The 12312-nt window shown below is 35.7% G+C and overlaps 1 protein-coding gene and 1 long non-coding RNA gene across 16 annotated transcripts in view; one reads left to right on the forward strand and one right to left on the reverse strand.

Moving 5' to 3' along the window:
- The window catches only part of LOC309615421, a 137233-nt gene that overhangs the window by 82959 nt on the left and 41962 nt on the right, over nucleotides 1–12312 (forward strand). The window lies entirely within an intron of this gene.
- Nucleotides 1–12312, reverse strand: part of LOC309615394 (zinc finger MYM-type protein 5-like) — a 37962-nt gene that overhangs the window by 22461 nt on the left and 3189 nt on the right. For 13 of the 15 annotated variants that reach the window (XM_082364941.1, XM_082364933.1, XM_082364940.1 and 10 more), the window contains exons 3-4: nucleotides 7625–8114; nucleotides 7293–7386 (exon numbers count right to left, since the gene is read on the reverse strand). In XM_082364941.1, the coding sequence (XP_082221067.1) occupies nucleotides 7293–7386; nucleotides 7625–8114 (584 nt within the window). Of the gene's footprint in view, nucleotides 1–2304; nucleotides 2606–7285; nucleotides 7387–7624; nucleotides 8115–12312 lie in introns of those variants that run through there. The other 2 variants (XM_082364934.1, XM_082364937.1) reach the window with 2 other exon arrangements.

Raw genomic sequence — 12312 nt, forward strand, 5'->3', positions numbered from 1 at the left:
TACTTCTATGACCACCACCCAGATAAACACACAGAAAACTTCCAGGATCCTCATGTCTTTTCCACTCAGTCACTCCCCTCCTTTCCCACAAGCCATCCCTATCCTCACTTTAAAGATAAGTTTTGCCTTATTGTTAACTTCGCATATGAAATCATGTAGTATGTACCCTCGTCTCAACATCTCATCTGTTTCATTCACACTGAAGGTAGTTGTTCATCTGTTTCCATTGTTGAGTATTCCATTGTGTGGCTGATACTATTTATCACTCTACTGCTGATGGACATTTGGATTGCTTCCAATTTTTTTTTGGTGGGGGGACATCAAGGGTTTATTGGGTAGGGGCTATTGGGTTTATTGCCCACAGCAAAAGTTCCTGGAGCAACACCCCACTGTGTATGACAGACAGGAGGCAGGACATGGGAGCAGTCTTTGCTACTCAGGGGAGAAGGAGGCTACCATCTACAGGCGGATGATTGCTTCCAATTTTTGACTATGATTTCTCTACATGTCTCTTAATGGTCTCTTGGATATTTATCCTGCTCAGAATTTGTAAAGGTTCTCGAATTCAAGGGTTGATGTTTTTCTCCATTTTAGAAAATCCTCAGTTACATCTCTTCTGCCTCATTTCTTTCTTCCTCTTTCTGGGACATTAATTACATGTCCTTTTCATCAAATGTCCTAAGTCTCTTACATTCTTTTCTGTATTTCCCCCCTTTTGGTTCTGACTCCGTCTAGATAATACTCTGATACATATTCCAGTTCATTCACACTCTCTTCAGCTGTGCCAAACCTGCAGTTAAAATGTAGACTGTCTGATACTCCTAGTACCTGCAACCCTTGTGCGTTCACTTCTATTGTCTGCTTTTTCTCTTATTTCATTATATGGCCTGCCTCCTCATATCCCTAATAGTTTTACATGAAAAACTGAAAAAAAAAAAAAATTGACAATCTGGAGTATGTTAGCATCCCCAATCCAAAGGTCGATGTATATATTTTTTAAATCAGTGTCCTTCTTTGTGGGCCCCTGTGAGTCTGTTGAAAGTTCCCCTTAGATTCTTAGCAGCCTTTTCTGGAACTGAACACATACCCATTAGAGAAAAGCAACCCCAAGTAAGAGATGACTCCTCTGAGGCTCCTTCTCAGATATGAGAAACCTCATTTTTTCAGTGTATTTGTAGCTCTGTGATGCTTTCGATATTTTATATGTTTTGTCTCCCTCCCCCCCATTATTCTCTGCAGGAGGGACAGGGATTATTAGTCTAAAGTCTATTATTATCAGAAGCAGAACTTCCTAGAATCAGTATCATGGCCAGAAATGTTTACAATCCAACAAAAATACAACACAGATGCAAAAACAATTTCTAAGTCTGAGTATTTTCTTTGATGAAATTTTGCTGTTTACATAAAGATACATGATGGCTGAAGAACTTTCACTGAAATGCAGTCTACCCTAAAGGTTAATGAAAAGATTAAATGACTCAAAGGTCCATTCTAATGGACACGATCTTATTTTCGTAAGATATTACACAGTTTTATTTGTACTTTATGCAGAACCATAATTTTATAGGATAAAATTTGAACCCTTAAGCCCTAGATTCAAATATAACTCAACTCCAGAAATCCTCATCTTGCTCTTATTTTTTTTCTTTTTTCTGTGCTGGAAAACCTTCATTCTGTAGATGTGGGAAGCAAACAGCAACTAAAGTAAGACACTCTGGGGGAGCCCTGACTCTAAATAATAACAACAATTACAATAGTAATACAATGGTCACCATCTTACTCTGTAAGTCTTCTGGTAAAATTGGTTAATTTTACAAAAGCTGACAGCAAGCAAAAACAAAATTTAGGGTTAATACTAAAATTAGACAGCTTTCACTATGCTACATCCAACTTAAACAAAGAGTGAAAAGAGCAACGACAAGAAGACAGTCCTTTTTGACAAGTGACTCCATCTTTCAGAAAGCTTCAGAGACATCTTCACCATCACTCTTTACCTGACAAATCTGTAGACCCTCTTTTTAGAATTCTGGACCAAATGGTATTATTTAAAGGATAGGGCTTCCTTGGTGGCGCAGTGGTTAAGAATCCGCCTGCCAATGCAGGGGACATGGGTTCAAGCCCTGGTCTGGGAAGATCTCACATGCCGTGGAGCAACTAAGCCCGTGCGCCACAACTACTGAGCCTGAGCTCTAGAGCCTGCGAGCCACAACTACTGAATCCCACGCGCCTAGAGCCCGTGCTCCACAACAAGAGAAGCCACCGCAATGAGAAGCCCGTGCACAGCAACGAAGACCCAACTCAGCCATAAATAAATTTATTTATTTTTTAAAAATAATAATAAAATAAATAAAGGATATAGTTCTGTAACTTTTTCCCCCCGAAACAGAACTTTAGAGAACCCAGGAACACTGTAAATTCATCCATACTTCATAGATAACAGAAATTCATTGCCACAGCACAAACAAAATAGTTTAAATAGATAAATAAATTTGAAGTAGTTAAGAACGTCTTCAAATATATGAATGAATGTCAGGGGAGTCCTTTAATGCTTCTTGTCTGTTACTTTTTAAAATCATTGATACCTCATGGCATGAAAAAATTATCACTGTAATATAAAATACAGTTTTGAATTAATGAGATAAAGGGATGACAAGAATAAAAATACATCCAAGAGTAGTCAAAACTACTATCAAACAACTTTTGCTAGTCTCAATTATGTCCACAATTTGAGTGAAGTAACAGTATAGCATCTAACTACAGTATGCTTTTTTACAGTTAAGTATCAGTCTATGTGCTATGCTTTTAAATTGAAAAGCATGTTACTGATCCACTTCACCATTCAATACACAACTTCAATTTACTCCAGAAGGTGAAAAATGGTCAAGGCTGAAACATAAAAGAAATACATGGCAAGCCTTCTGGTTCTAACTTCACTTACATACATAAGATGTAATTCATGCTTGCAAAAATATACATGTAAAATTTAGGAAATAATTACAAAACAAAAAATAAGAGTGAAAGAAACAAACCAATTACATTGCAATAAAAGATTTTAAAAAGAAGAGTGAAAGAAACAGATCCAAAAGAATGATTTTCAATGGACATTATTTCAAGTCTTCAACATCATCTTCAACCGCTTTTAAGCTTAACACATCATTCAATATAGAAATCACAATTTTTTAATATTATTTCTCAGGTTTCACTCAATCAATAAACAAAAGATGTACATAGTAATACGTAGATGACAGACATGAATGAACAAATTCATAAAAAGTCTGCAAAAGTATTTTTAAAAGTTCAATGATGTATATACATTAAGAGGATATCACCTCTAAATGATCAGTTTAGCAAACATTAATAATACTCCTACCCCTGAGGAGAGCTTACAGTATTAAAACAACAACAAAAAACATAATTTTTTGGTGAGGACCATTCTGTATTAACCATGAAAAGCTTTAAAAATACGTTGACATTTGACTTAGCAATTTCACCTACAGAAACTTTTCACTAGAAAATGTGTGACAAACTTAGAGATATTCATGAGAAACCTGTTTATAACTGCAAAGACTAGACACAAGCTATTAAATAAATTATGAACATAAAAAGCTTATTATATTTGACATAAGCGAATACGCTAAATGATGAAATGTCAAATGCTCCCCCTCCACCCCAAGTCAAGAACAAGACAACAGAAGGCGCTTTCACTGCTGAGTGCTTGGGGTTCAATCCCTGGTTAGGGAACTAAGATCTTGCAAGCCGCAAGGCATGGCCAATGAAAAAAAGAACAAGACAAAACTTTACACTCTGATCACTTCTATTCAACATTACATAAGAAATAAAAGGGGATCTGCCAGGCCAAACTATTTCCATAATAAAACTAAGATTATTTGCCTTTTTCATCGTGTTGGCATCTGCACTAATGGTGCAGAAGCAATGATGGGTAAAACTGCTGGCAGTGGAACCAAACTGTACTAGTAAAATTTTCTTCACTATCAGGCACTTGCACAAAAGAAAGAAAAAGTAGCACCTGTACTTCTGTTGTTCTTCCAACAACAACTGGTCAACACAATTCTGATGCTAACCACCTGGAGACAGCACCAGCCCCCATTCTGAAGGCACAGTCCACAGCAAGACTGCCCTCACTTTACACGCCACCTGGACTTCTGGCCAACTGGCTGTAAATCTGGGAGGTTCCTAAGGCCCCTTCAGATTTGATAATTTGCTAGAAAGATTCAGAGAATTCAGGAAAGCTCTATACTTATGATCAGTTTTATTTAAAGGATACAAATCAGGACCAGCCAAATGAAGAGACATACGGGGTGAGGAAGGGTCCCAATGCCAGAGCTTCTGTGCCCTCTCTCTGAGGAAGCGGGTAGCGTCACCCACCCGGCACAGGTGAGTTTTTACTGGGTTTCATCGTGTGGGTGTGACTGGTGGGATTATTCGCTGCATGTGACTGGACTCAATCCCAGCCTCTCTCTCCTCCATGGAGGCTGGGCTGGCTCAAAGGCCCAACACTCAAGTCACACAGTTGGTCTTTCCAGTGACCCTCAGCCTTAATCACTAGTTATTAGGAATCTGGTAAATTTCAAGGATTTATTCTCTCTCCCAAGAACCAGGGACAAAGGCCAGTGAAATTATTTATTATGCAACAGAAGTCCTTGGTGAAAAGGTAAAAATTAGTATTAATTTTACTAAATTTCAGCCTCTGACTACATCTTAATACTCTGTATGATGAACAGGGAAGCATCCAGAAGCCACTTCTGTTTCATACCAAAGAACAATGAGAAAGAGTGGAAAAGCACTTGTAAAACTGTTGCATCGCAAGCTGAACTAGCCTTAAAGGAATGACAAAACAAACTGGTTATTGACATTTTCTTAAAATAAGCCTTTCACTTCAAAAAAATAACAGTATTTATTGCCAATGAGAAAATATGAGCTTTCGAGTGAAAATCAGAATCTTTGAAAACCTGCATCCACCACTGCTAGCGTGACAGCTTTCTAAGGTGTCAACATTTAGAAGACCTAGGTAACTCAGTGAATCAACACTTTCCAAATAACCAAAGCACAATGTTACCAAATCATACAAAGGTAAAATTCATTCAAAGATAAATGAATTTTAATGTAATAAAGTATGAAAAGTTCATTATATAGTTTCAGATTTCACACTGTAAGAACTTTTAAGAAACTACCACTTATCAAGTTTTGGTGCTGTGTCAAAAGGAAAAGGAAAAAACTATCCATAATTAACTAAAAAGGCTACTAAAATATTGCTCCATTCTACAACCACATATGTACGTGAGGCCAGATTTTCTTCTTATACTTCAAACAAAAGAAAATATTGTAACACATTCAATGTAGAAATAGATTTGAGGAGCTAGATATACCTTGCTGTCTTCTATTAAGCCAGACTTCAAAAAGATTTGTGTAACTGTAATACGTCACTTTTCACTAAATTTCTTTAGTGAAAGTAGTTATCTTTCATCAAAAATATGTCACATAATAATTATTGTTAAATGAATAAATACCTTTTAAATTTAAGTTTTAATTTCTAATATGATAACAGATTAAAAACAAAACAAAAAACTTTGGGATCCTCAATCATTTCCAAGAGTGAAACTGAGACCAAAAAGTTTGAGAACAACTGTCCTACAGAAATAATAAACAATATAAACAAAGACATTTAGTGTGTGGAGTTTCAATAGTGAAAAATGAAAAGCCATATAAATGCTTAAAAAGTAGAGGAATAAATATCTCAGACAAAGGAATATTTTATACTCACTGAAACTTCTATTTTTAAAATGACATAACATACTAAAATTTAGATTAAATAAATCAAGAGAACACAAAACTAAATACAATATGCTCTAAATTCTATTTTTAGAACCACAGAGGCAAAAGACTGAAAGCAAACAAACCAAAATTTTAAGTTGTCAGTCACTTCTACTTAGTGAGGTAGGTGACAGATACTATTTTCTTATTTCTAACTATGATTTCCTTCAAATGTTCTGTAATATTCTCATAACCAGAGAAAAAAATTAATTTAAAAAAATTTTTTAAGAAAAAAAAAATACTAGCATTCCATTAAAACAACAAGTGATTCGGTTCTTAGCTCTAATTACTTTCCAGTCCTTTCCTAAAATTCTAAGTTGGCTGATAGCTAAAAGCACTAAAATGACCCCAAACAAACAAACACCAAAAAAAAAAAAAAAAAAAAAAAAAAAACTGAAAAAACAAACAGCACACCAAGTCATGAAAAATCTGCAAAAAAGATTTGCTAAATTTTAAATAACTTTCATTATATTTTACCAGAACACAACTGGCTTCATAAGAGTCTTAAAAATACAGGTCTCTGATTTGGGACTTTCCTGGCGGTCCAGTGGTTAAGACTCAGTGCTTCCACTGCAGGGGTTCAATCCCTGGTCAGCGAACTAAGATCCTGCATGCCGCGTGGTGCGGCCAAAAAATAGGGGAAAAAAACAAATCTCTGATTTAAAGGTAAGAAAGTTTTCCAAATTTAAAATGAAGCAACTAATAAAGTGCTGATTTAAAACCAAAAATCAGAGACAAGCAGTCTAAAGGTAAACACGTGAAAAGCAAAAATTGAAAGGTCAGGTTATGTAATTACAAATTAAATAAAATTTAATTGTCATGTAATATTACTTTAATCCTTTAGTTCACTATCCATCTTTTTATTCTATGACTTTTACATTAAAATAAAGATGCTAGTAAACAAAGATGGAGGTAGTAGATATGGGAGTTTTCAATTAAAACACTTCACAGGGCTTCCCTGGTGGCGCAGTGGTTGAGAATCTGCCTGCCAATGCAGGGGACACGGGTTTGAGCCCTGGTCTGGGAAGATCCCACATGCCGCGGAGCAACTAGGCCCGTGAGCCACAATTACTGAGCCTGCGCATCTGGAGCCTGTGCTCCGCAACAAGAGAGGCCGCGATAATGAGAGGCCGGCGCACCGCGATGAAGAGTGGCCCCCACTTGCCGCAACTAGAGAAAGCCCTCGCACAGAAACAAAGACCCAACACAGCCATAAATAAATAAATAAATAGATAAATAAACCCAAAGTTTAAAAAAAAAAAACACTTCACATATAAATCACATTGGGTAAAATAGAGTAGACTGCACAGTTTTATTTAGCAAAAAATTCTATTTTAATACGAAAGTTAACAAAAAATATTTCACATATAGAATAAAATAGATATAGGTACTAAAAGTAACAGCCAAAAGATTATTTACTTAGGGTGGAAAGAAAATATTTAGTATCACTTACTGCTTACCAGGACTATGATGAGCTGTAAATCCTCCGTTCTGAAATACGTCTCCTGCCACATTCATTCTACCAGGATTAAAAGGTCCTACTGCAGTCTTGGTCTGTGAAGTTAAAGACGGGGTGTATGTTTGCATATTAACACCAAAGTTACTCGACTGCAGTCCGTTAGCGACATCTCCCAAGCTGGTATTCTATAGTGATGTTATATTTGTAATCATTAAGTTCATATCTCGCCCATCATTCAGAGCTTAATACCTGTTTCTAAGGTTGTAACATTAGTAATATGAATTTCAGAGTCCATTCTGTAGTGATAACACAATTACCCATTCCAGCATTTACCTTACTTCTTGAAAGACTGGAAGTGGAGAAATCCAAATCTTTGGTTCTGTTTTTACTTCCAGGGAGTGCCCATTCAATAAAACTAGAAGAAATTGTCTTTTCCCTTCCATTTGTTTCCATGTCCTCTTCATCATCAATGACAATTGTCTCACTTATACTTCCCTTCTGAGAAGCCAAATCTCTTGAGGAAGGAAGAATTATGGAATAATTTCCTTGTAGCTTTTCATTTCTTGATGCAGCAAATATAAAATTTCTTTGATCAGCTATTACTGGAGCAGAACTTGAAGGAGGTCGTATAGATTCAATAAATACAACATCATCATCATCATCCTCCACTGACGAGTTTCTGGATCTATTAACTAAAGGACTAGCTGGGTCACCAAATGCTACATCCATGAAACTAGCTGCCATGGCTTTATTCCCTAATAAAACAGGAGTCTGTTCAGTCAAGTCTAATCCTCCCGCTGAACATTTATCTATGCCAAAAAACCTATGACAGAGAGAGAAAAGAAAAACAAGTTCTAGTATACTATGATCATTGCATTTTATTGCAATTAAATAGCACAAGTGAAATTTTAAATTACTTTATGTGATTTTATCTAAGTCCTTCCTTGAAACAGAAAATTGTTCAAAATAATTCCATCAATTACCAATAACTCAGGGTCCAAATACAATCACTATACTAAATATACTTTTATCTACTAAAATGACTATGATATCGTCCAAACTCTATTTCCCTAGGGTCTTCTGTCATTGTTTTTCAAATTCTCTGCTTCCAACATTAAACGTTTCTGAATCTTTATTTTTTTTGTCCTTGTTGAGGAATCACCAGACACTATGCTATAGGTTTTTTATACAAAATTCTGAAAAACCCATGATGTAGATATAATTTAATTCATTTTACAGATCAGGAAACGAATCTGGGTAAGGCCAAATAGGACTCAAAACTCAGGGCTCCAAATTCTTAGGCTCCAAATTCTTAGCCACTTTGTGTTTTATTCAGCAAACACCTCTGTGTACCTACTATGCACTAGAGAATGACAAACGAAAAGGATCCAGCAGAGACATAGTTGGAAGAATCTGGAGAGGTGACCGACCAATGAAGCACAGCTCTGAAAGCAGATGAGAGAAGAGGAGGAGGAGGATGCGTGCATAGCTGGTAGTGAAACTGATCATGAACAAAAGTCACCTTTATCTCAAAAGTGAGAGGGGAAAAGGTAAGTGTATGGCTGTCCCTTGGTATCCACGAGGGGACTGGTCCCAGGATATCCATGGATGCTCAAGTCCCACAGTTAGCCCTCCGAATCCAAGGTTCCATATCCGCAGATTCAACCAACCCTGGATTGTGCAGTACTATAGTATTTACTGAAAAAAATCTATGTATAAGTGGATCCGTGCAGTCCAAACCCATGCTGTTCAAGGTTTTGTCCAGTTGTAATTAGAACGTATATAAGTATGTAGAAATAATAGATGGAAAGCTGAGGTAAGTTTACACATGCTGGCTTCAATTTTCTTAGAGGCTCAAGACAGTGAAGGAGGTAGGATCTGTATGGGTGTTGAATAATAAAGAAAAGTCACTCATACAGCAGTCATCATTCAATTTTAAACATCTCATATTGAAATATGCTAAGTAACATTCTATTCTAAAATTTTCCCAACTAATTTTAAGTGATAGTACTTACAGTCATACAATCGGTAATGTTTATTCTTAATAGGTACTATGGCGTTAAATATAGCAATTCAGTAAATGCTTATAAAGGTGAGGCAGGAACTATTCTTTTTCCCATTTTATCCATCAGGAAACTAAGACTCAGAAGATAAGAAGATTAAGTAATCCGCCTGGCCCGCTCAAGTCTCCACTGCTGGAAAGGGTAGAGTCAGGACTCAAATCCAAGAAATCTGACTCTATAATCTATTTCATAGCCACTACATTATATGCAATTACTGTATACAATTTTTTAAAAAATTACTTGTTTTATTAAGATGAGTGAATTCATTAAAACAAAATCAACATTCAAATAACTCTAGTTCAAAGATAAAGAAATAACAAATCTAAGGAACCAGTTTAAAAGGGTTATAAAGGAAATACAAAAATTAGGATCATGGTTAACACTCATCCAGTAAGCTTATTATGTGGTTGATTTTCAGAGAAAAGAGGCAATAATTCAGCCTAAACTGAATTATGAAATATAAGAGCTGTTATATACGAATTCTCTCAGTCCTTTCTGTATTTGAATAAACCTAGAACAGAAAAGAACAATTTTTGGAAAAGAGCTATAGCTCACTCCACAGTACCCTCTGGTGGCTGTTAGGTCCTATCTTAATCTTCCCAAAGAAAGTAACAGAAAGAGCATTCTTTATGCTCAGCTCATTGTAGTCATCTATTTCTGACAAAAGATTAAGTATTCACCTATTTTCAAATTCCAGATTGTAAAAAAATTAAAACCTAACCCTAACCACTATTAAAAGTCATTGTGTATACAATTTAACCATCACTTTCTTAATTCCATAAACATAAGACTACAAAAAAGTTTTAACCATTTCTATAATATTATCTAAAAAGAGAAAAAGTTAGAGTTTAGCTAAGACACTGAGCAAATTACCTCACTTCATTAAGTTTTACTTTTCTAAACTATAAACTGCCAATGGGGATAAAAAGGACTCTGAGGTTTTAACTGCGATAAGTTAACTTGCAAGTCCCTAGTCTCTCTCTGCCTGTACATATTACAGAGTGCAAAAAATGTTAAATTCCTCTCCATTGAGAGGGTATTCAGGCAAATACTTTGCCTACACCTTAGGATTTCAACAAGTGCCTAGTTAATCTTAAATATTTACCTAGTCTTCCTGTGGTATCTTATTCATCTACAACTATTTAATGTTTAATTGATCTTCAGTTTGATGCAATGAAAATTAATATAAAATCAAAGGAAAATCCACACAGAGAAGTGCAGAATCTAATGGGCGTTCCCTGGTGGCCTAGTGGTTAGGATTCCAGGCTTTCATTGCTGTGGCCCAGGGTTCAATCCCTGGTCGGGAAACTGAGATCCCACAAGCCTTGCAGCGCAGCCAAAAAAAAAAAAAAAAAAAAAATTGTCCTAAGAACAGAAAGTTAGGCTGAAACCCGAGCAAGACTCTTAAACGCAAACTATCTCTAGGTTGTGGGTAACAACCCTGCAAAGTTAAGAAGGTATTTAATTACGGGTAAAGACAAGAGTTAACACTAAAACAAAGACACAAATAAGGGCAGTTTGCCCTATTGTGTTTACTTTTAGTAACAACTCATAGCAGTTTTTATTTCCTAAAGGTTGCTACAATTATCTTTTTTTTCAAAAATTATGGTAAAATATATACAACATAAAATGCCATTTTAATCATTTTTAAGTGTGCAGTTCAGTGTTAGTTTTTTAAATACGGTTTTTTAAAGTTGCAAAAATTTCTGCTGAATTCTTAAGTTATAACTGAGTATCATGAATTTTCCTGAGATCACCTTCTATTAAAAAAAAACCAATTGAATAATTTAGTAGCCATTCAATATTCAATTATGTTTGTGTACAATTAAGTAAAACTTACATATTAAAACGAATCAGTTAAAAAAACAGCTGCTAAAATAGAAATGGTGAGATATTAATATGACAAGATTAGTACGTGATGAGAACGGTAAACTAACCTGCTCATGAGTCTTCAAATGTTAAAATCACCAAGAAAATATTTTTAATTATTTAATTATTGCTTCAAATGTTCATTTTTTGGCCACCTATAAGCACACCTATATTTTTGCGACTCTATAAAAGATAAAGGATGTATGCTATAAAAACTTGTTGAACACTAATGAGTTCTAGGACACGTTCTACGGCACCTCTGGACTTACACTGTCACAGAACAGCTCTTTCTTAATATTAAAATATTTTTATATTTACATAAAAATAACATCAATTCCAAAGCCAGCTTCATGATAGTGAGATATACTACAAGCATTCTCATTTAAAATCAGAAACAAAATAAAGGTGTATGATGATTCTGGAGGTTTTACTCACAAATGTAATGAAACAGGAAAAAAGAAAAATCAAATGAACAGTTATGACAAACAGCAAGAGAATTACTTAAGTGTCTAAGTACAAAACTACTATCTAGAAATCAATAGTCTGGTAGGGATTAAGACTGTAGACTGATCACACACAACTAACTTCAATCACTTCTAAAACCCCCATAACAACAGTAAAGTTCCTACTGACAAGGAAAGGAAAAACAAAGAGAAGAAACAAAAGGAACAAAATTTGATAAGCTAAAGAGCAGGTGGATAAGCTGTTAACCAACTCTGCCTGAGACAGCCAACCTCTAAAATCCTGATGGAAAAGGCTGAGAAACATCCTGACTTACGCTGCAGAATCTTCACGAGGCTCAAAGCCTGTAAGGGAGCAGGTGGCTAAAACAGGAGGATGTGAAACCCCAAAACCCTTCCCTCCCTCCCTCCATTTTGGTGATGTCTTTCCCCACCCTGGCCCAAGCTCTAGACTTTTATTCTTTGGAGAGGAGAGAACATAAGGTCTTTGTCTCAGGTTCACCAGGCACTGGTGAATGCTTCAATAGCATGCATATGAAATGCCCCTCTCTCTCCCTTGATTTCCAGAGAGCTGGCATCCAGACTTCTATCTTCCAAGCAGCAGACTATTCCCTGGAAAACCTCTTTC

The sequence above is a fragment of the Balaenoptera borealis genome, assembly GCF_965194805.1.
Source record: "Balaenoptera borealis genome assembly, chromosome: 18".
Lineage (NCBI taxonomy): Eukaryota > Metazoa > Chordata > Mammalia > Artiodactyla > Balaenopteridae > Balaenoptera > Balaenoptera borealis.